This window comes from Rhineura floridana, chromosome 4, assembly GCF_030035675.1.
Source record: "Rhineura floridana isolate rRhiFlo1 chromosome 4, rRhiFlo1.hap2, whole genome shotgun sequence".
Classification (NCBI taxonomy): Eukaryota; Metazoa; Chordata; class Lepidosauria; order Squamata; family Rhineuridae; genus Rhineura; species Rhineura floridana.
In genome coordinates this window covers 123,941,991-123,964,531 of record NC_084483.1, presented here as the reverse complement: position 1 = coordinate 123,964,531, position 22,541 = coordinate 123,941,991, and the positions used below count along the sequence as shown (strand labels likewise).

General features: G+C 41.3%; 1 protein-coding gene across 10 annotated transcripts in view; it reads left to right on the top strand.

Annotated features, from left to right (window-relative positions):
• The window catches only part of AGPAT4 (1-acylglycerol-3-phosphate O-acyltransferase 4), a 73,959-nt gene that overhangs the window by 10,168 nt on the left and 41,250 nt on the right, over window positions 1-22,541 (top strand). The window contains exon 1 of one of the 10 annotated variants that reach the window (XM_061624325.1): window positions 6,759-6,778. The exons of 7 other annotated variants lie outside the window; for them this stretch is intronic. Coding sequence is in view for 1 of the 3 variants with exons in the window: in XM_061624322.1 (XP_061480306.1) it covers window positions 7,894-7,954 (61 nt within the window). In the remaining 2 variants the exon portion in view is untranslated. Of the gene's footprint in view, window positions 1-6,758; window positions 6,779-7,761; window positions 7,955-14,011; window positions 14,031-22,541 lie in introns of those variants that run through there. 2 more of the 10 variants (XM_061624322.1, XM_061624326.1) reach the window with 2 other exon arrangements.

Here is a 22,541-nt window from a genome sequence, read left to right as displayed (position 1 = left end):
ATTAGTATTTTATAGAGGCCTGAGGTGAGGATATTTGAAATATATTGGATTTAGAAATACATTGAATAAAATTAATTGGGGATGAGGAGCTTGTGGCCCTCTAGATGTTGCTGTAGTCCCATCATCTCTGACCATTGGCCATGCTAGCTAGGGCTGATGGGAAATGGAATCCAACAACATCTAGAGAGCCAGAGAATTAAACAGACATTCTGATAAATCTCACCCCCTGCAGTAGTTTCAACCTTCCGCTAGGGTAGACAAAATACTGTTTACTGCCCTTTTCATTCTTGGTCCCCTTTTGGCCCAAGGTACATCTGCTTTTTGTGCAACAAGCAGGTCTTGTAGGATCAGGATTAAATATTACCATGCTCTGAACAGATTATACTGCTTTATGGAGGGGAGAGGGCATGGATCACTTTGATTTTTGTTGTTGTTTGTACAATTGACTAACACAGTTCTGGCATACACAAAAAAGCCATATAGAAGTGTCTTCCAGATGTAGTTAGGATGCTACATCTTGCTGTAATGACAAAGGTAGTGATGAGTAACATCTACAAATTTCTTATCTGATACCACAAAGGTTAATGCAATAGATTTTGTTAAGATCATATAAAATATCACAAAGTACTGACCAATTACTTTACTGTTACTTTTGGATTTCCTCCTCAAATGGACAAGCATAGCATCTTGCAGTTTCTGTTAGAGTGCAAATTGTACTGGGCTTCTCTTCTGCCCACCCTTCTCCTCTAGACCCTATGCTTATGATTGAGGCAGCCTCCCCTGTCTACTTAGGGAAGACTTCACTGGAGTAAAGAGCCTTCTGTCAGCAGAGAGTCCCAATTGGATACAACCCAGTAGATTTGAACAACAAGGGCTTTTCAGATGGGTCTTTTCTGTTTCAGACACAATTGGATTAGAAAAATTAAACTGTTCTACATTATTGTCAAATTCCAGGTTCTAAGGATTTTCTGCCATTCTTGTTGGATTCTAAATGTCATGGAATGAGGCTCTAAGCAATAAAGCATGTCCATGCGTACACACAGAATTTGTGTGAGTGGCTTGCACTATGCATGTGAATTACTATCAGTGCAGTTCAAAATTTTTCATTTTTTCAAGGAAAAAAAGTGCTCTTTCAACAGCCTAGCTTATGAGATGAGATGATCTGCCAACAGTGCTAAATTTCTAGCAAGCTCCATCTTCTGTCTCAATGAAGCAAAGAAAGAGAGTGCCACAAGGTACATCCAGCCTAGCTGACTTCAATATGACTTGTACCTGAAAACAACAAAAGTGATTTGGAGCAATTTTATCCCAAGGACAGTAAGGAGAGGTGTGTGACTATCTCACAGTCTCTTAACCCCGGTGAAAAGGCAGTCTACGCTCTATTTACATGAGTCCAAATTAGCTGTTATCAGAAATTTCTTCTTCTTCCAAACTTGAACTCAAAGGAATCTTCCTCTAGCTCTAACAGTGTCTCTCTAGAGAGACAGGCAGCTGTGTAGAAGGTTAACAGGCTCCCTAGTGGCCATCTACATAGGAGTGTCATTTCTCCTCTACAACCTGCTTTGACTGCAGGTATACTTGCCTTTCTAAGGAGACCATAGAATAACAACACCTATTTGGTGTGAACAAATGCCATGTATGTGTGTGTAGGATGGGGGGGGGCACTGTTAGTTGTCTTGGTTCCTAATTTTCTTCATGAATAAATAAAAACAATGCCAATAGCTGTTCTTTTGTGCTTCAAAGTGATGTTATTACACCTCTGGACCAAATTGCACTGTACAAATAATGACTTTTAATTACTTTATTTGGATGGATGTGGTGATCTCATTCTCAAGTGGGTGATGAAACTCCTTGCTCCAATCTTGAGTAGGGGTGGAGTGGGGAGAGAGAGATTAGAATAATACTTGCCCTTGTTCAGTTGTCTAAATTAAAAGAGGAAAAATACTATAGCAGCAACAGTGAAAAGAATAATTTTGCAACAGATTTTTTGAAGCTGAAATAGAATAACGGCTAAACAAATAATTAAGATTACCAATAAAAAGAGAACAGTATCTTTTTTGCAGAGTTGGAAGTATTAAAATATTTCTAATAACAAGTGGCATATGGCTGTCTAAATATTGATGGCAGAATATTTACTAGGGTTAGAATGTGCTGAATTTAGTCTTCATATATGAATCTTGAAATGGAGTCTGACTTGTGTGTGTTAAGTTGGGGGCTGGTGCTATTTAACCTATTCATAAATTATTTATAATCGGGGGTCAGCAATGAGGAAGCCAAGTCCATGGATCATGCCTAATTATGTTGTTGTTATGTGCCTTCAAGTCGATTACGACTTATGGCGACCCTATGAATCAGTGACCTCCAGTAGCATCTGTCATGAACCACCCTGTTCAGATCATGTACGTTCAGGTCTGTGGCTTCCTTTATGGAATCAATCCATCTCTGGTTTGGTCTTCCACTCCCTTCTGTTTTTCCCAGTATTATTGTCTTTTATAGTGAATCTTGTCTTCTCATTAAGTGTCCAAAGTATGGTAGCCTCAGCTTCATCATTTTAGCTTCTAGTGACAGTTCTGGTTTAATTTGTTCTAACACCCAATAATTTGTCTTTTTCGCAGTCCATGGTATGCACAAAGCTCTTCTCCAGCACCACATTTCAAAAGAGTTGATTTTTCTCTTATCCGCCTTTTTCACTGTCCAACTTTCACACCTATACATAGAGATCGGGAATACCATGGTCTGAATGATCCTGACTTTGGTGTTCAGTGATACATCTTTGCATTTGAGGACCTTTTCTAGTTCTCTCACAGCTGCCCTCCCCAGTCCTAGCCTTCTTCTGATTTCTTAACTATTGTCTCCATTTTGGTTAATGACTGTGCTGAGGTATTGATAATCCTTGACAAGTTCAGTGTCCTCATTGTCAGCTTTAAAGTTCCATAAATCTTCTGTTGTCATTACTTTAGTCTTTTTGACGTTCAGCTGCAGTCCTGCTTTTGTGCTTTCCTCTTGAACTTTCATCAGCATTCTTTTCAAATCATTACTGGTTTCTGCTAGTAGTATGGTATCATCTGCATATCTTAAATTATTGATACTTCTCCCTCCAATTTTCACACCTCTTTCATCTTGGTCCAATCCTGCTTTCCATATGATATGTTCTGAGTACAGATTAAACAAATAGGGTGATAAAATAGACCCCTGTCTCACACCCTTTTCTATTGGGAACCAATCGGTTTCTCCATATTCTGTCCTTACAGTAGCCTCTTGTGCAGAGTATAGGTTGCACATCAGGACAATCAGATGCTGTGGCACCCCCATTTCTTTTAAAGCATTCCATAGTTTTTGATGATCTACACAGTCAAAGCCTTTGCTGTAGTCTATAAAGCACAGGGTGATTTTCTTCTGAAACTCCTTGCTCCGTTCCATTATCCAACGTGTGTTTGCGATATGATCTCTGGTGCCTCTTCCCTTTCTAAATCCAGCTTGGACATCTGGCATTTCTCGCTCCATATATGGTAAGAGCCTTTGTTGTAGAATCTTGAGCATTACTTTACTTGCATGGGATATTAAGCCAATAGTTTGATAATTACTGCATTCTCTGGGATCCCTAATTATGCCTAATTATGTGGAATAGTAAAATTCAAAGCAAATGCTGAAGAACCTCCAAATTACATCCAGAAAATGGCAAGAAAAGTGCAAAATGGTGCAAATAGAAACAAACAAACCTCAGCTTATATATGGCTGCCCAGCGTATGTAGATCTTGGAACTGCTCTGATTAATGCAGGATTATTTTTCTAGTTGGCAGGTTGCCTAGAAAGTAAGTTTTAAATGTGTACAGATTGAGGGAGAAGCAATGCCACCACTTCATGTATCTGAGGTTCAAGAAGCAGGAACGCTGGAGGCTTGGGGCAGCTCCGGTATCTCTCCTTTTAAAAGTACATACTAAACAGAGGTGAAGGCTGCAAAGACTGAAGAAGCTGAGTATACTTTTGACATCTTTTGGTGAGAATTAGGTACTATGTGAGACTTTTTGGTACCTTTTTGAGGCATAGTGCAAGATGTCTGATGTCTCACTTTGTTTCATATATTCTAGGATGTTTATAAAGGTACACACACGTACACTTTAACAAGAAAATGTAGCTCCTTGCCATACTTACTGGTGTGACTGAACAGCTTCAGAGAGGTAGAGTACTTGCAAGTTGTCTTATGAAAAGTGCTTTCTGATGCTGTAGGGATTTTTATCTTTATTATGAAGGGGTGGGGAACCTCTGGCCCACGAGACCATTGTCTCTAAACCACACCTACCTGTCAATCAGCTGATGTCTTTCAATTCTGTCTTGGCTGTGTTCATCAGTTGGCAGCAGGGAACAGGCTCTTGCAGCCAAAGCAGGATTTAACCCCACCTTTCAGTTGTATGCAGCCAAAGCGCCCCCATAGTTTTTTCTTTGGCAGGCATTCGCTGTGAGAGGGACTTCTCCTAATGCTTCCAAAAGGCATGTTTCTTTCTCCTCCAACAGCTGGTAGGGGAAGAGAGAAAGAAGTGCTTTGGCAGTCCTATGGTCAATGCTTCCAAAGCACCAAGCGTAAGGCTGGCAACGCTCATTGTGCTGTGGTTCCCAAGTGCCCAAACAGCCACCTGGGAACTCCTTGCAAGATATTTTGGCAGGTGGGTGGGACAACCACCTGTCAATCATGTGACATAATGATGTCATGTGATAGACAGGAGGGTTTTCCACCCATCTCTCAAAATTGGCCCACAAGGTAAGGCCAGATAAAATCAATAAGGATTCCTTACCTCTGAGCTATAGCTTTTGAAAGGGATTTTATTGGAAGGATGGTGCAGATGCTTTTCTTATGGTAGGACTATGCATTTTTGTCATCCTCATCACTTCCAAAATTCTCTTTTTTTCTTAAGCAATGGTTTTTAAATTGCTTTTTAAAAATGTGTTTTTAAATTTGTATATTTGTTTTTAATGTTTGTAATTGTTGTAAACTGCCCAGAGAGCTTCAGCTATGGGGAGGTGTACAAATGCAATAATAAATAAACAAATAAATTCCTAAAACAGCACAGAGTCTTCTAGCACTTTAAACATTGGCATAAGCTTTAGTCGACTCTAGTCTATGAAAGCTTATGCCTTAATAAATGTGTTAATCTTTAAGGTGCCACAAGTCTGGTGCAGCAAAAGGAACAAACTATCCTTCTGGGAAATGTTATTCCTGCTATTGTCCTAGTCCTTTGTTATCCTCCAATAATTTTTCTTTTGAAGTCAGTGTGCAGAGCATAGACAGAAAGAAACTGACCCATTCAATAATGAAAAGACGTTCTTTCTGAACTCTGGTGGGGATAGGGATGGGGAACATGTCAGGGAAAATCCCAGGTCCCTAAGGAACTTGAAATGTTATTTTAATCCTGTACAACAATTCTAGCCTGAACACACAAGGTGAGAGGACATTTTCTTGAGAGAAGAATAGCAATGAAACCATCAGGAATCATAGAACTGGATGCAATGTAGTCCAACCTCCTGATACCAGAAATTCAGACTAGAGTATCCCTAGATGGCTGTTCAGCTCCTGCCTGAAAGCCTCCAGTAAGGGAGAGCCCACCACCTATATAGCTGGTTTCATTGTCAAACTTCTCTTACTCTCAAGAGGTTTCTCTTCATGAGTTGCGCTCTGGACTGCTTCCAGTGTGAATCTTGCAGCTCTTTCATCTCCTGGACAGCAATGGTATGAGCAGAATGTGATGGAGCCACTTTGTATTTATGTGCATTATTTTTATTTAAAATTTCTAATGAAATTATCAGTCACCACTAGTCCCGGAAAGGCTGGGGCCCTTGCACAACCCGGGGTGGGGGTGGGGCAAACATCCTCAGCAGCACCATCACAGCAGGCAATAGAACAAGATAAAGGGTACAGCTGCATTGGAACTGAGGCTCCAGGTGCCCACCATTTTAACACATCTCTGTCCCCAGGGTAAGAGTGGCAGTAAGGTTGGCTAATTAGATGCCACCTTTAGATATTTATGCCTATTAAATTTTCATGTTCTTTGGGAATCTGTCATTAGGCTGGCCAATATACTCACCTGGAGCTATTCTAAAGCTGAAATGGGTTGTATGATGATTTTGTAAAGGAGAATCATGGCTGCATGCTAATTCTTGAAAAAACATTCCTATGTTAATTTGGGAATACTACCAGATGATTGCATGGAATATATATGGTACTGTTTGAAAATGAATGTTGAGATAATTCCTGTGAGCCTACCCAAGCTCACCCATCAGATTCCCCCCCCCCCCACTAGAATGTGATAAAGTTTGCTTTGCAGTGATGCAGCGTCTGCGCCCTGGAGAACAAATAAGCCACTTGGCACAAACAACCAGAAGTGGAGGCAAGCAACATAGATTTTCAGTTACTATGTACTTTCCATGCTGGGTATTCTCAAACTATTAGCCTTATATTTCAGTGGCTCATTGTCCTTCCCCACCCACCAACTACATGCACTCCTCTTTTTAAATAAAATGTGTTTTAAACCATTTTTAATATTGTATATTTTATGACCCACACAGTGGCCTTCTGGTGAAGAGCAGGGTAATAAATCTAATAATTATAATCATTATAGTAATAATATAGGAAGTCATCTTGAAATCTTAGTGCATTTTCTTACAATTTAAGTCTTCTGTTTTGATTTAGGAATGGAAGAAATAAGAAAAGAGCGTCAGCTGTTTGAGTGCTCTTCCAACAATGGAGCTCCAGTGTATTGTTGGTGCTGTTTAATTCTTTCTTAAGGTCTGTGTCTTCTAATCTTCGTGTTGTTCCATAGCAGTACTGATGTCTTTTGGCATTTATTTCAGTGCTTTTTTAAAAAAAAAGATTGTATGCAGCGGACATCTTTGAGTCTAATAGAAGAAGTCAGTGTGAACATTGGAGAGCAATAACACATAAGCAAACAGTCAGGGAAACATTCTGACAGTGGATCTATACTATTTTATTTATTTATTTATTTATTATTTGATTTATATCCCGCCCTTCCTCCCAGCAGGAGCCCAGGGTGGCAATACTATTATGGGTGACATCCATCCTGTTGAAAACAAGCACTCCTGTGTGTTTGTGTTCTCTTCTGAAATGTGTAGGGCCACTTACCCTCTGCAATGAAGTAATCTTGTATGTTTTCCCACATTGGACAATTATTTGGAGCAAAGGCCAGGGAAATGCCTAATGAAATTATGTTACAAAATTGGACAAATGATCTTGCATGTAAGGGAGAATGGACACAAACATAACATGTTTGGTGGCATTCCCACCTTCTATGTAATATGTAGTTTTACTATGATTGTCATGATAATATTTGTTTAGTCGATGAGAGAAGTAGAATTTCCTCCAGATTTTGCATTGGCTGGATAAGATGGACTGATAGGTGCTTGGCCAACAAGGATGAATACTAAAAGAAATGAGGAATGAGCTCACATCTGAGTTCCAGTTGCTGGGGAGCACATGTAGGGGGAGTGATGTTGCACTCATATTCTCTTGGTGGCTTCCCAGAGGCTTCTGATTGGCCACTGTGGGAAAAGAATGGTGGACTAGATAGGTCTTTCATCTAATCCAGCAGGGTAGTTCTTATGTTGGTTTGTTTCATTCTGTTTATGAACTGCTTTCTATAAAATGATTTAACAATAAAAACACAAACTAAAAAAAATAAAATTGTTTTATATGTAAAATATTTTCAAATCCAATATAGATACAGACTTGGATAAAAATCTCAATTTAAAATGGTTGTTGAAAAACGAAGGTCTTCAATAGACACCAACAAAAAATATAGATGGTGTCCGTCTGATATATAATGGGAGGGTGTTCCAAAGGATCGGTGCCCCCAAGGTGAAGGCCCCATTTCTACACCTTACAGAATGAACCTCCTGATGAGATGGTGTCTACAGGAGGTCCTCTCCTGCAGAGAGGATATAAGAGGTGAGATGAACGTTTAGGATATGTTCTTATCTTCCCCATAAAAACTGTTCCATAACTTTTTGGAAGACCTGCCTCATACTTTTTGAGAGTAAATCTTAATAATATAAATGCAATAAATGGATTTAAGTCTCAAGGACTTTTGTAACCTTAAAATCATGCTCATTTAAAAAAATATTTCTGTAAGGAGAGATGGAATTTCAAATTTAGCTGTATTTGAACAAAAATACTTTAATTTGCTTCCTGCTATAATTCTGAGTGTTTGTAGGTCAGTCGCTGAACTTCTAATAGTATTAATAAGGGGAAAGCTTCCTCTGCTGTCAGGGTCAGAGGAAATTTATTACTGGTGCCTCAACACTTGTCTCCTTCATGTAAAAAAATGAAAAATGTCAATTTGCTTAGTGAGGGACTGCTGACAAATCTAAGGTGAGATGTCATGGCCTTCCACATAAGAAAAATAATTGTAATGTTGTTTGAAAATACTTTCTCTTCCTTAATATTATAAATGGATTTTTAAAAATCCATATTTACTCCCCTGTTTGTTATAGTTGATTACAGGCTGAGATTATCATCACTGCATTTTAAAGAGGTTTATAAAATTATGCATGGTGTGGAGAAAGTGGACACAGATGAGTTTTCTCCCTCTGTCATAATTCTAGAGCCCAGGTCATCTAGTGGAACTGAATTATGGGAGATACAGTTCAGACAAAAAGAAATACTTCACATAGCACAAAATTATGCAGTGTACTTCCATAAGATGTAGTGGTGGCTACCAGTTTATTTACTTAAAATGTGGTTAGACAAGTTCACTGAAAATGTGATCAGTGGCTAGCATTGGCTCTAAATACCAGTTGCTGGGAATCGCAAGTTGTGAGAGTGCTGTTGCTTTCATGTCTTCCTTGTGGGCTTCTCATTGGCATTTGGTTGGTCACTGTGGAACAGGAAGCTGGCCTAGACATACCTTTGGTCTGATCCAGCAGGCCTCTTAAAATATTTCATTTGGAGATATGGTACAAGGAAAAGGAGTTAACAACCCTAGTTTACTGCTCCAGTTCTAATTGCCCCTCATAGACAGCTGCTTAGTTGCATTTAAGCAAAGTAAAAGGTTTCGGGAGATCTGTCATCAGATTTCCCATGTCATATCTAGTTTAGCTTTTATCTTTTACATTGCTTGGAATTTGAATATTGGATTTGCTTTATTTGGGTGGCTTTAGTTTATAATCCTAGTTCGCTCACCACCCCATAATCAATAATTCTTCTACAGTGGATTTTCCATACAGTTTTGTAGTATCTTGTCCATGTCAAATTGGCCTGTTTGGGTTTTTGTGTGTGTTGTTGTAGCAAATCCATGACTCTTGTGCATGTATATTTGGAAAAAAGAAATGTTTTCAGCATCATTATCTCTTCTTTCAAGATCCTTTCCTTGCCTTCCTCCCACCCCCTTTTCAATAGTCTATCTTTAAAATGCGGGGTTCAGCTAGTGTATAAGGTGTTAGAAAGTCCTAATAATTGCCTACCCTAAATAGGACTGTGTCAGTTACAAGATGCCAGGATTTGGGGGTTGTCCCTTGTGATGTTCCTAATACCTCCATTCCGTTATTGGGTCATCCTCCTCCAGCTTTTCTTGGGCTAGATCAGTAAATAGCCTGAGAGTGGACAGATTATGTTTAACAACCTTTTGCACCTGAGTGAAGTCTTTTGATAATAAAAAATAAATATAAAGGAGAGAATGAACTATTTATTCTCACAGCAAAGCTCCCACATCTTTCTTTGTTCTTGATGGTTATTCTGATTACGTGGCTGGATAAGGGCTACCCTAACTGTACCAGATTGGGGGAAACTGCTACGATGAATAACACAGTGTATTTCAGTGGTGTCCAACCTTTATGATTATGGGACCCCCTTTGTAAGCTCAAAAAAATGCATAATCCCCCCCAACTAATTGTAATTTTAGTCTCTGTTAACTGAAAAAATGGTGCGTGGCAAAATCACATCTCCAAATATCCCTTTCCATAAAAAGCTCCCTGCAGACAGGGAGATGTTGCTTTCTTTTCTTAATGCAAAGGTCCAATCAAATTGGGATCCCCTCCTTCCCAACAGTCTGAAGTTATACAGTACTGTCTCCCAACACCAGTGGGTTAGAGTGTTGGACTAAGATCCAGGTTCAAATCTCCACCCAGCCATGAAGCCCACTGGGTGGGCCAGACACAGTCTCAGCCTGACATATCTCACAGGTTTTATCTCGCAGGTTAAAATGGAAGGGGGGGAACAATGTGCACCACTTGGTACACCTTGGAGGAAAGGTGGGATATAAATGCAGTAATAATTAATTAAATAAATTTCAGCTGCAGTATGTGGACCCCAGCCTCAGCCAACCTGCTGAACTTTTTAAAAATAATAATAATCAAGCAGCAGCAATGTGATAGTGGTGGAGATGCTATATTGTGAAGACAAAAGGGTGGATAGATTGAGGAAGGGGGTCGGTGCTTTCACCTCTGTACCTGACTATCTTCCCTCTTTATGACTTCCTAGCACTTTGGATTTTCAGTTTTGCCTTTTCCTGATTCGTCCTACATTCACTGAGCCTTCTTCTCTAGTCTTTCTTATGTTTTCTACTGTGATTTTGTCCTTATGTTCAGTTCTGAAGTGGTAGAAATGGAGTGAACTCCTTCAGATGGCGTGTGGCAAAATCACATCTCCAAATGTCCCTTTCCATTAAAAGTTCCCTGAAGACAGAAACCCAGAATCATGAATTGCATTAGAAACTGCCTGATGTGCTAATCTTCTATCTGCAGGGAGGTGTTGCTTTCTTCTTTTAATGCAAGGGTCCAAACAAATTGTTATCTCCCTCCCCACCCACCCACCCACCCACCCACCGAGTTTGAAGATGTACAGTCCTGTCTCCCAACACCAGTGGGTGACAGTGTTGAGCTGCTAAGCTTTTTTTAAAAAAAAAACGAAACAAAACAAGAAGCAGCAATGTGGTGATGGGGATGCCAGACTGTGCACTGCAGACAACAGGGTGGGTGGATTAAGTTGGGTGGTAGTGCTTTTAGGCCTTCGAATGATCATCAGAACTGATTACTTGATTAGCATGCACTTGGGGAGTGAGAGTGGAGCAGAAGACAGGTCAGCGCGTGCGCACACACCCACCTGTCTCTCCTGCAAGCATCTGCAAGAGTGCATGCATTCAGACACATGGGAGGCGGAAAGCCCTCAACTGCCGTAGCATCTTGGAGAGAGGGATGGGGGGAGTATAGTGTAGGTGGAAGAAAGGGGGATGCTGGCACACACACTTAGCCTCGGGGGGGGGTGAGCAGGTGCTGAGCTTTCTCACTGCTCCTTGGCTTCATCTGGGCCGAAGGTGAGATCTGGGTGGTCTCACAAATAAGAATAATTTTTAAAAGGAGGTGGCAGCGAAGCAGGAGCCAAGAGGGCTGCCAGGAAGGAAGGGGGAAAGTGGCTTTTCCTTGTAGCCTTGCTTCTGTTTGCTTCACGAAAAGCCTCTCCTTCGTTCTGAGCAAGGGCATCAGCAGCAGCAGTAGTGTGAAGAGACGGGAGCTGGTGATTGTAATCCCCTTTTTTTCCTGGTAGCTCAATCCTCAGTCTACTTTGGCGTCTGCCATGTGTTTATAGGCAGGTGCCTGCCCTCGGCATGCCTGAAAGATGCTCTGCGGCTTCAGCAAAAGTCCTCCCTCTTGTTTGGAGCAAGAGGAGGTGTCTGCAGCAGCAATGGGGAGCAGACAGCGTTCACGGAGTGAAGACTTTTTAAAAAAAAATTAATAAACAATTCATTTCTTTACTGTTCATGGCCCCCTTGGATTACTTTGTGCCCCGCTTGGGGATCACGGTCCCTAGATTGGGAACCACAGGTGTATTTCATCATTGCATCTGCCTTGAGCTGGTGCTGATGGAGATGGGGAAGTGAACCAGGATTAAAGGGAGAATGTGTGGTGCTTTTTTGTTTTTTTACAAAATGAGGTGCTGGAATGCATATATTGATAGTGCTGTGGATGCTAGCACATAATGACTGCCATGGGCGAGAGGGAGGGGGGGGCAGTACCCCGTACTGGTGAGTACTATCACAAAGAAAGCCCTGAGAATGTGTATACCTGTTGTATGAGCAAACAACAGCATTGATGCATGTGAGGGGGAAGGGATAGAAAGTATGTGTGAATTGATCCCCACCTGTATATGAATGCATGCCTAGTCTGTGCAAGGAAAGTCTATGCACATGATTGCAATCTACTGGTCACATTTACAGCTGGGAATATTACCACTCCCCAGAACATTCTGCACCTTTTTGTGTGGACTAGTAGCTGTGGAGCAAAGATGCTTCTGAAAACCAGTTGACAGAAGCAGCAACTGGGGAAAGTGCTCTTGCACTCAGATCCTGCTTGCGGGCTTTCCATGGGCATTATCTGATTGGCCACTGTGAGAACAGGATGCTGGACTAGATGGGGCACTGGCCTGATCCAGCAGTCTCTTCTTATGATCTGTTGTTTCCCCTTGTTGCTGCTTAAGAATTGGACTTTTTCTTCCACAGTTAATTTAAAACTGATTTTGGGGGGAGAGGGCCTAGTAGTGTCAATATTTTTGAATTTTCTTGAACTTAGAAGTTAAACATCTTCAAAATCAAGCAAATGTACTATTTGATGTTTGAGAAGAAATTCTGTGTATGTGACTGTCTGTTTTGTTCTTTGAAAACTATTTGTGTCCTCTGTTGATGTCTGAGCATAACTATCAAAAGTTCAAGGCCTTGTGCTGTTACTATGTTGCAGGCCTGTTTAACGGTAGCTGTTTGGTGACAGGTTCTGAAAAGGAAGCGAGAGAAATGGGAGGTTCTGAAATGGGAAGTTTGGCATAACTTCAGATAGGTATTCTATTATTTTTCAAGGAAATTTGGTAACATGTCTATCTCACTCTCTCTTTATACCCTTTCTATTTGACCTTGAAATGTCATTTATATCTCTGTCACTCATCAATAAAGAGATTTCCTAAACGGCATTTTATCCTGATTATAACCCCCTCTCCCGTTTTGAAACCATCTGATTAATTCCTCTAGCAAACACTATTTTCAAATCAATTGCTGGGAAGTTGTTATGAAAAGGTTTTCCATTTCATTATAGTGGTGATCTCAGTCTATGCTTACCTCTGAACCAGCCAGATGAAGCATTTGAAGAAAGTTTTTTTTTTCCTGGGGAATGGAAAGGGTGTGCCCAACATAAGATTTGTCTGACCTAAAATGTCTCTCTTAGTATCAGAACAGGGTAATAAAACACAGAAGTCTTTCCCAGAAAAAAAGCCTTTATAGTATTGGAAGGAACAAGCAAGTGGGATCTCCGTTTTGTGCTCTAAACCCCACACTAGTGCCTGTCATGCTACGTGAAATAAATCGAACCACCAGATTAGGAAATTATTCAGTGTAAATTTCTTTATGTAGGTGTAGAGCCATTCATGCTGAAGAAATGGGTTAGACATGACAGTAGTACACGCCATCTGGAGTTGTTACTTATTTTATTTGGGGTGGCAGAGCCAGAGAGTAGTAAAACTCAGTCAGTCTCCCTTAAGGTAGTAAGAAAAGGCTAGTGGAATGTCCACAATATTTGCAGCTAGAGCAAGCATGTGTCCTACTGTCTGCACTCTTCTGAATTATGTGAGGCTTATTTGGCTGTTTAGGTACGTCAGTGAAAGCAGTAGCAGCATTTCCTCTATTCCCGATGTTCAGTTTGTAAGTTTTTATGTAGCTAAAATAGCATCACACAAGCACAAAAGGGAGGTATTAGCAGGCTTGGGAGAACTCCCAAGATTTTTTCAGAAGCACAAAAAATCTTTAGGGGAAAAAACCCCTAAGGAGACACGCATACATCCTGAAAAACCCAGCCCAGTGAGGACTGGGCATGCTCAGTGGTCACAGAACACTAACTGACTGTTACAGGATAGGAAATGGAAAACTGGAGGCAGAGTGGAAGGTATGGTTGACTGACTGGAAACTTCAACAGGAACACTCCATGCTGCGACATGTTTTGGCAAGTCCTACTTGTAAAAAATTACAAAATGGGCATTAATATCTCATAAGGTATCATGTCTGTTTTTTGTTATTGAAGTTCTGGTCTTTGGGTGCAGACAGTTAAGTAATTTGTTTGCTAATGGTATACAAAATGAATATTTTGACTGTGACAGTGTACTTATCTCCTCCCCCCCAAGTTTTTTGTAATTTCCTTTTCACTGTATTCAAAATGTTCACCTTAGAACCTGGTGCCAGTGAATGATGCTAGCTTGTTTCTCTTCTGCTATAGCCTGTGTGTCATATATTTCTTGATACCTAGTCTCAACTCTTGATAGCTTCCACCTCTCATAGAGAACCTTTGGACGCTCCTCATATGCTAATAAAATGAAAACATGCAAGTTTAATATGTACCCCGTTCAGCAAAATGAGGAGCAAAGCTGGGAGGTAAGCAAACTGAGGCAGTGGAAATCATTGTTTCTGAGAGCTTAATCATATTTAGTACTAAACCTGTATTTTTTTAAAAAAATAAAAATTCCTCAGCTTTGGCATAATAGTATATGTGGGCTCCCAGTTGATTACATCTACCTTCTTTTGTTCCTCTCCCCTCAGAAGAAACTTGTGTACAAAGACTGCTGCTTGCAGAATAATAATGATGCAGTCATTTTACTATTCTGCAGAGTAACATCTGACTTAAATGTCACTTTTCAAGTGCACTTGAGAGAACTATTTTGAGATTCAAGCTGGGTTGATGTTCTATGTGGCATACGTTAGTTGGAGAAAGATTTTTTTTTTGCATTCAGGATTCCTTTAGATACTAAGGTCAAATATTATTTGACATTTGCATGTTTTAGTTCTGAAGAAGGCACCTTGTACTGACTCTTGACAGTGTATATTTTCATATCACAATACTTCATATCACAATTCATTTTAAAAATAGAGAACTTTAATAATTTGATACGTAACAGGCTGATGGCAAATGTCCCCTTCCTGCGCAAGTGGCTGAGTTAGTGGTGGCCAACCAGATCCAAGCACTTGTGGATAAGACTGGTTTTCTAGATCCATTTCAGTTGCTTTTGGGGCCTGGTTTGGCACTGGAAAAAAATTCATTTGATGACCTTTGAGAGAAGAGAGATTGGTGGGGAGTGACTGTTTTGATTCTCCTTGATCTTTTAGCAGCTTCTGTTGCCATTGATCATTATAATCCTCTGGAGCAGTTTTCTGAATTGGGGGGTGAGCAGTACTGCGTCAATTTATACCTGGATGGCTGTCTCCAAAAGGCAATGCTAGGGAGTTTCTACTCAACCCCCTGCCATTTGCGTTTTGGGGTTCCATCTTACCCCCATGCTGTTCAACATCTATATAAAACAGTTCAGCTAGGTCATTTAGGGATTTGGAGTATGTTGTCGTCAATATGCAAATTGCACTGTTCTCTTACACTTAAACCAGGTGGGGGGGTGGCTATACTAGAGAAGTGCGTGGCCATGGTAATGGACAGGAAAATCAAATATCAACAAACAATAAAAATATCAGAGCAACAAAATAAAATCTGATCCAACCAAGGTTTAAAAATGTGGGGAAGCCTATGCGTGCCACCCAAAAGACATAGGAGTTGACCTCAAGCAGGCATCTCTATTGGAAAAACAATATGGACGAAATGAACCATTGGTGCATCAGTGATGTAGTGGAGCAGTGGGGAAGTGCAGCTCTGGTGCTTTTCCCATAGCAGGAGTGTCATCTGCTGGAGTGGTCTTCGCTAGTTTTGTAAGTTTGGGCGGCAGGATGGTGGTGGTGGATTGAAGGCTGGATTTGGCCTCACACATGATCACTTTTTTAGGTAGACAAGGCTCACTGTCCCATGGTCACCCAGTAACTGTTGGCTAATTCTAATAATGTTACATGTTATGAGCTGCTCTTTGGGATGTATGTTTGTATCAACACAGCTGTCTGCTTTTTTGGACTTTTCTTAGGGATGTGCCAGTGGGCTCTCCTTGGAGACTATAGAGTTGGTCATCATGATGAGCCCCTGTGCTTCAAAATTTACCACTACACCATGGGTGTGGTTCAGCAGTGTCCTTTTTACATACTAGGCCAGCAATTGGTGGGGCCCAGAGCCACTTGATGCTCAGTCTCTCTCCTTCTCTCTTTCTTCCTTCCCTAGCTACCCCCACCCCTGGTGTTGCAATTGGCTTTTTTTTAAAGCCTTCTCTGGCTTCTTTCAGCTTAGGTAATGATCATAGTGAAGTCCCAAAGTTTCCTTACAGAAGTAGGAGATGGGCAACAACGGTGGACATCTTGCTAGTAGAGTAACAGTAATTTCACATCATTAACCTTTATGACGTATGTGGGCAACCCATGGGCTGCATGCAGTCCTTTGAGTTCACTGGTGCCCAAGCTGCCCCTCCTGTGGCTGTATACTGAATCTTGTATGAGCAGACTTCCTTTGGTTTCAATCACACATTGACTTTTCTCATGGAAAATAAGAGAGCTTAATTTGTTATAGGAAGTACATACTTGGATATAAAAGAGGCCCTAGTTCCAGCTAACTACGTTGGAGATGTAAGGAGCCATTCTTGCTCCTTTGATCTCAGCAGAGAGAGAGAGAGAGACAAAGGAAATATGTCTCCTCTCCCAAGGTGGAAAAAAAAACAGAGGAGTCAGGAAATGAGGTCAGCAACCCTAAGAGTACACACCTGAAGGAAGGCCAGCACGGAAATCAAAGGATAATGAGACAGTTTAGGAAGCTTGAAGGTTCCCCTTTCTATCCGCTTTAACCCCATGCGAACCCCAACAAGTATAATTGCATCTCATCACTTCCAACACTCCTTCTCAACAAAGCTTGTTTCAGTTCATGCGATTCATCTTGTCTTGCAATTCTGGTGCTTTCAGCAATGCATCAGCACTCATTTCTTCAGTTAGGCAATACTTCAACCCTGGAATTCCTTTGTCCCTCTTAGAAAGTGGAACTTTACATCATATGTTTCATGCATGAATTCACCCCTTCTGTCTCCAAGAGTCATATGCAGGTTTGATTGTCTTCAAGCATCTCGATAGGCTCTAGTTCAGATATGTCTAGCCTGCTTAGTCATATCATCCGCTTGTGTGCTTCAGTGGCTGACACATACACTAACTCTGTGAAAGACCACGCTACTGTTTCTTGCTTCTGGTTTTCCTAGAAAATAATTGATTGTAGTAGAACAGGTTTCCGCTGGCTTACTTGTGACCTTTGATGTCTCCAGCTCAATCAGCATTTCCTTATTCCAGTAGCTTGGGATTTTTGGTAGCCGATAACTTTAGGTTCAAGTCTGCAGTGCCTTTCAGGTACTTAACACTCTCTTGACTGTGTCCCAGTCTTTCTTGGTTGGTAAGCTGCTTTTTCTGCAAAGGTATCCCACTGCTACTGCCACATCTGGCCTAGTTAAGTGCTTATGTTATAGGAGTTTTCCTATAGCTTCTTTGTATCTGAGCTTGTATGTATAGCTCTTTCTGTCACCATTGTAAATGAATGATGCCTGAATATGCTTTAGGTTTAAAAGAGTACCAAAATGGAAAATATTGTGGTAGATTAATGATTCCATTATTTGGGTCATTGCTTCTGGGGAAGGGGAAGGGGGGGTAACTGCAGGCTGTAAGTGCTGTGGGTAGATGGAATACAAAGGGGGATCCGCATTACCACATACTTTGAAAAGCCCATTAGTCATTTATTAGTAAAGATCGGAGGTCATTTATATAAACAACCTTTATATAACATTTTGTCATGGTCAGACCGCTTCCTGGAGAAGTTTAGACTTATGGCTCCAATCCTCCCGTACAGGGGTGGGAGACAGATTAAGATGGTCCGCCTCAGAGAATAATGGATTCCACTGGATTCCTGAATGCCCTGGGGGAGTTCCCAGTAGATGGAGTAGGTGACCCTGTTGAAGCCCTTGTCACGCTATGGAACAGTGAGGCGCATCGGGCTGTTAACACAGTTGTCCCTGAGTGTCCTCTCTGGCATTGTGGAGCCCAGTTTGCACCTTGGTACACCAGTGAACTAAGAGCAATGAAACAGGCTGGACGACGGCTAAAGTGCCAGTGGCGAAAGACATGCTGTGAGTCTGATTGGACATGAATAAAACATCCTAACCATGCCTACTGTGTGGTGGTGAAGAAGGCCCACTTCTCTGCCTCCATCACATCCTAAAGTAGTTGTCAGGTGGAGCTTTTTCATATTGTCAGGGGTCTGTTGATATCAGCTCCAGGAAACGGAGTTTTAGACCCTTCAAAGGCCCACTGTGAATTGTTTGCAAGGCACTTTGAGGGTAAAGTTGTTCGCCTCTGTAGCAATCTTGATGCCCCATCCACATCTACTGTAGTCCCCAGTGAGGTGTTCAGTGCAACATCTGCTGCAACTTCTTGGGACTGGTTTCAGTTGATGTGGCCTGATGACGTGGACAAGATACTTGCGATGCTGCTGCCAGCAACGTGTCCTCTCAACCCTTGCCCTTCTTGGCTTATTAAAGTTTGCTAAGGGGGTTTGACCAAGTGGATCCAGGGTGTGATCAACATGTGTTTGTGAGAGGAAGTGGTTCCAGCCACCCGGAAAGAGACGGTGATCTGACTAATCGTGAAAAAGTCCACCCTAGACCCATTGGTTTGTGACAACTAGCACCCGGTCACAAATACTCCCTTTTTAGGGAAGGTGATTGAGAGGGTTGTGGCACAGCAATTGCAAGTACTCTTGGATGAAACAGATTATCTTGACCCATTTCAGTCTGGGTTCAGGCCAGTTATGAGTTCTGGGTTCAGTTATGGGACTGAATCTGCCTTGATCGCCCTGATTGATGACCTTTATCGAGAGAAGGATGGGGGAGTGTGACCCTGCTATTCTTACTTGATCTCTCAGTGGCATTTGATACTGTTGACCATAGTATCCTGAGCTGACTTAGTGAGATGGGTATCGGAGGCACTGTTTTACAGTGGTTTCAATCCTACATCGAGGGTCATTTTCAGAGTATAACACTGGGTGATTGCCTTTTGGTCCCCTGGCATTTGCGCTGTGGGTACCATATTGTCCCAAAAGATGTTTAACATCTATATGAAGCCCTTGGGAATGGTCATCAGGAGATATGGGGCAAGTTCTCAGCAGAACGCTGATGATTCCCAGCTCTATTTCTCTGTAACGACAGAATTGGGAGAGGCCATGCAAGCCCTGGACCAGTGCCGGGATGAGGGCCAATAAATTGCGTCTGAATCATAGCAAGACGGAGGTGCTGTGGGTTGGTGGTTCCTGAGTTTGGATAATTGGTCAATTGCCTGCTCTGGATGGGGTCATACTCCCTCTGAAAGAGCTGTTTCATAGTCTAGGGTGCTCCTGGATCCATCTTTGTCGCTAGAGGCCCAAGTGACTTTAGTTGCCAGGAGTGCCTTTTTCCAACTTTGTCTGGTAAGACAGCTGTGGCTATTTCTGGACCAGGATAGCCTAACCACTGTTGTCCATGCACTGGTAACCTCCAGACTGGATTACTGTAATGCGTTGTATGTGGAGCTGCCCTTGGGGTTAGTCCGGAAACTGCAGCTGGTGCAAAATGCGGCAGCACAACTGCTCACTGGAGCAGGGTATCGCCAACATGTTACCCCACTGCTGAAAGAATTGCACTGACTGTCCATTAGCTACCAGGCTAAGTTCAAGGTTCTGGTTTTGGTGTACAAAGCCATATACAGCTTGGGACCAGGATATCTGAAAGACTGTCTTATTCCTTATATACCCAGTCGATCACTGTGCTCTGCAAGTGAGAGCCTCCTGCAGATACCATCTTATCAGGAGGCCCATTCCACACAACATAGGAAGTGGACCTTTAATGTAGTAGCACCTACCCTTTGGAATTCCTGCCCCTTAAATATTAGACAGGTGCCATCTCTGTTATCTTTTCAGCACCTACTGAAGACCTTTCTCTTTCAACAAGTTTTTTAACAGGTGTGGGATAACAGACCTTGTCCCAATCTGTGTCTGTGCTGGAACTGTTTTTTGAGATGTTTTTGAAGTGTTTTTAAAAATACATATTTTAAAGTTTGTTTTTATGATGTTTTAGAATGTTTTTAGTGTTTTTGTTTGCTGCCCTGGGCTCCTACTAGGAGGAAGGGCAGGATATAAATGTAATAAATATGTAAATGAAATTCCTCCTCCGCACACCATTCATTTTGTTTCATCTTAGAAACTTGATGTTCATTGGATCTGACAGATGAGTCACGTAACCATGTTTACTAGTTAAAATTAGAGTGATAAAACATTGATCAATACATCTATATAGGAGAGCATAGATAATATTTGCCTTGACTACAGTTTTAATATCACTGAATTTGGTTTTCAGCTCTTCTTGAGCACCTTCTCTGAAAGTATCATCCACTGTTTTCTCACACCCTGGCTTTCTCATGAGCTGGTGCAGGTCCTTAGAATGATCTCCCACTTCTGAAACAACAGCTTAGAAATAGTCCAGCTGGGAGAATTTCTCCTTCAGGCCATTCTGAGGTTCCAAAGGCTGTTCTACTTTGTGGTCTACTGACTCCAACCACTGGTCTAGCTGACTTTTCCTCTCCAGATATTTACCCACTGTTTAACCGCAGATTCCAGCAAGCTTATATTAAAGAAACACAGCGAGTTTAAAATTTTACACCTGTTAAGAGAAATGAACTGGATTTAGGGCTGCTGCAAAACACCTTTCATTGATTCATACACACACCCTTCAGAGGTGGGAAACTAGGAAAGAGCATTTTGGTAATTTTTGAGGAGTGGGGAAAGGTTTCTTTCCTTCCATGCCCCAAAGACACTCAAGAACTGGCTGGCCAATTTTGGGTGGTTCTCCCCTCTCCCCACAGCTCCCCATGTCTCATTGACACTAGAGAGACTTTGTTTGGGGTGCATGCAGCTGCAAGATGGATGACAAGGTCAGAAACTTTTCTTTTGTGAACTTCTTTCCTCTCACTTGTCTTAGTATCCAAGTCAATATCTTGTGCAAACCAGCCCCAAAAGAATTACTTTGGCCAATCACAAAATAAAATGTTCTCTCAAGAGAAGAAAATTACCGAATTATGATCACATTTTTAGAATATGCAACAACTGAAAGAACTTGCCATTGACAGCTCAATGAGGTGTTGATAATGCTGCTCCAGAGATCTTTTAATGTTTGTGGTTGACTATGTAACTTTCTGCCCTTCTTGATTGCTACTTTTAAGAGGTTGTTCACCTTTGCCGATGGCCATATTTAACTTGGCCTCTCCCTCACCTTTCATTAAAAGGATCTCCTAGAAAGCAGAAGTACTCTAGAGCTGCAGTAGCTTATTGACATGAAGAATGCCATTCACCAGATTTTGAAACAAAGGCTATATCATACAGTATATATAGAAAAATGACAGTAGCTTATCTGTGTAGCTTTTCCCATTGTAACCTGGATTCTAGATTCTTTTGGCAAACCCCTCACAGGATGATTTTAAAATTACATTAATAGTTCAGTCTGATCTCCCTTTTAAAATGTTATGTCATACTTGGCACTAATCTTGAAACAATGCATTTTGTATCACTGGCCAGTAAGTCGCAGAAACTCATTGTCAAGAACGCCTGGTTTATAGTTTTTATGACTGGACCATGAGATCCGTTAACAACATTAATACAATTATTATGACATAAGAATGATGTTTTTTAAAAGATTTAGCGTTTGCACAGTTTTAACCTCAGACTGTTCTTTGGACCTTGTGGAATCCCTTTGCTCATTGCCTTCTCTCTTCTACTAAAATGTCAGCGCTAGCTTTGTGCTTCAGTGAATCACTTCTATAATAATCTTAGTAAGGTATAGAAATGTTCACAAACAGGAATAAAATTTTTGAAATGTTTCCAACTCAAAGAGCAAGATGAGCAATACTGGATCTCTGTCTCCCCATTTCAAATGTACCTTTTTAAAGTGTGTCTGGATTAATTACTCAATTAGTTCAGTTCAGAAGAAGCTGAATTAGGATGCCAGGTGAGAGCCGTTCAATAGAAATAACTATTTATTTATTTATTTGAAAAATGTATAACTGCTTAATCATAGAATCCCTAAGTGATGTGCATAAAACAATTATCTATATGCAAAAAAAAGCAAAATTTTAAAATAGGTATAATAGGTCGGAGGTTCCAAAGCTCAACTCCTCACAGATGTTGAATGCACATGATGTGGTACTTGCAAAAATGTAAGTACCACATATCAAAGTGGTTGAGTAGGCACATAGTAGGCAAGATGATCCTTCAAGTACCCTGGTCCCAAGCTTTTAAAGGGTTTTGTATCCTAAAAGTGAACTTGGCTCAGTAGCAAATCAGCAGCCAGTGCAGATCTTTTGAGCAGAGGTACAGTATGCTGGTGGGATCTCCCTCCGTAGTATTCTGTACTAACTAGAGCTTTCAGACCAACTGCAGTGAAAGCCCCACATACAGTGCATTGCAGTAATCCAATCTGGAAGTTATCATGCCTGGACTACTGTGATCAACTATCCTGGTCCAGGAATGGCCACAACGTTTGCACCAGCTGAAGCCTGGTGGAAGGTACTCCTAGCCACAGTGGTCACCTGGGCCTC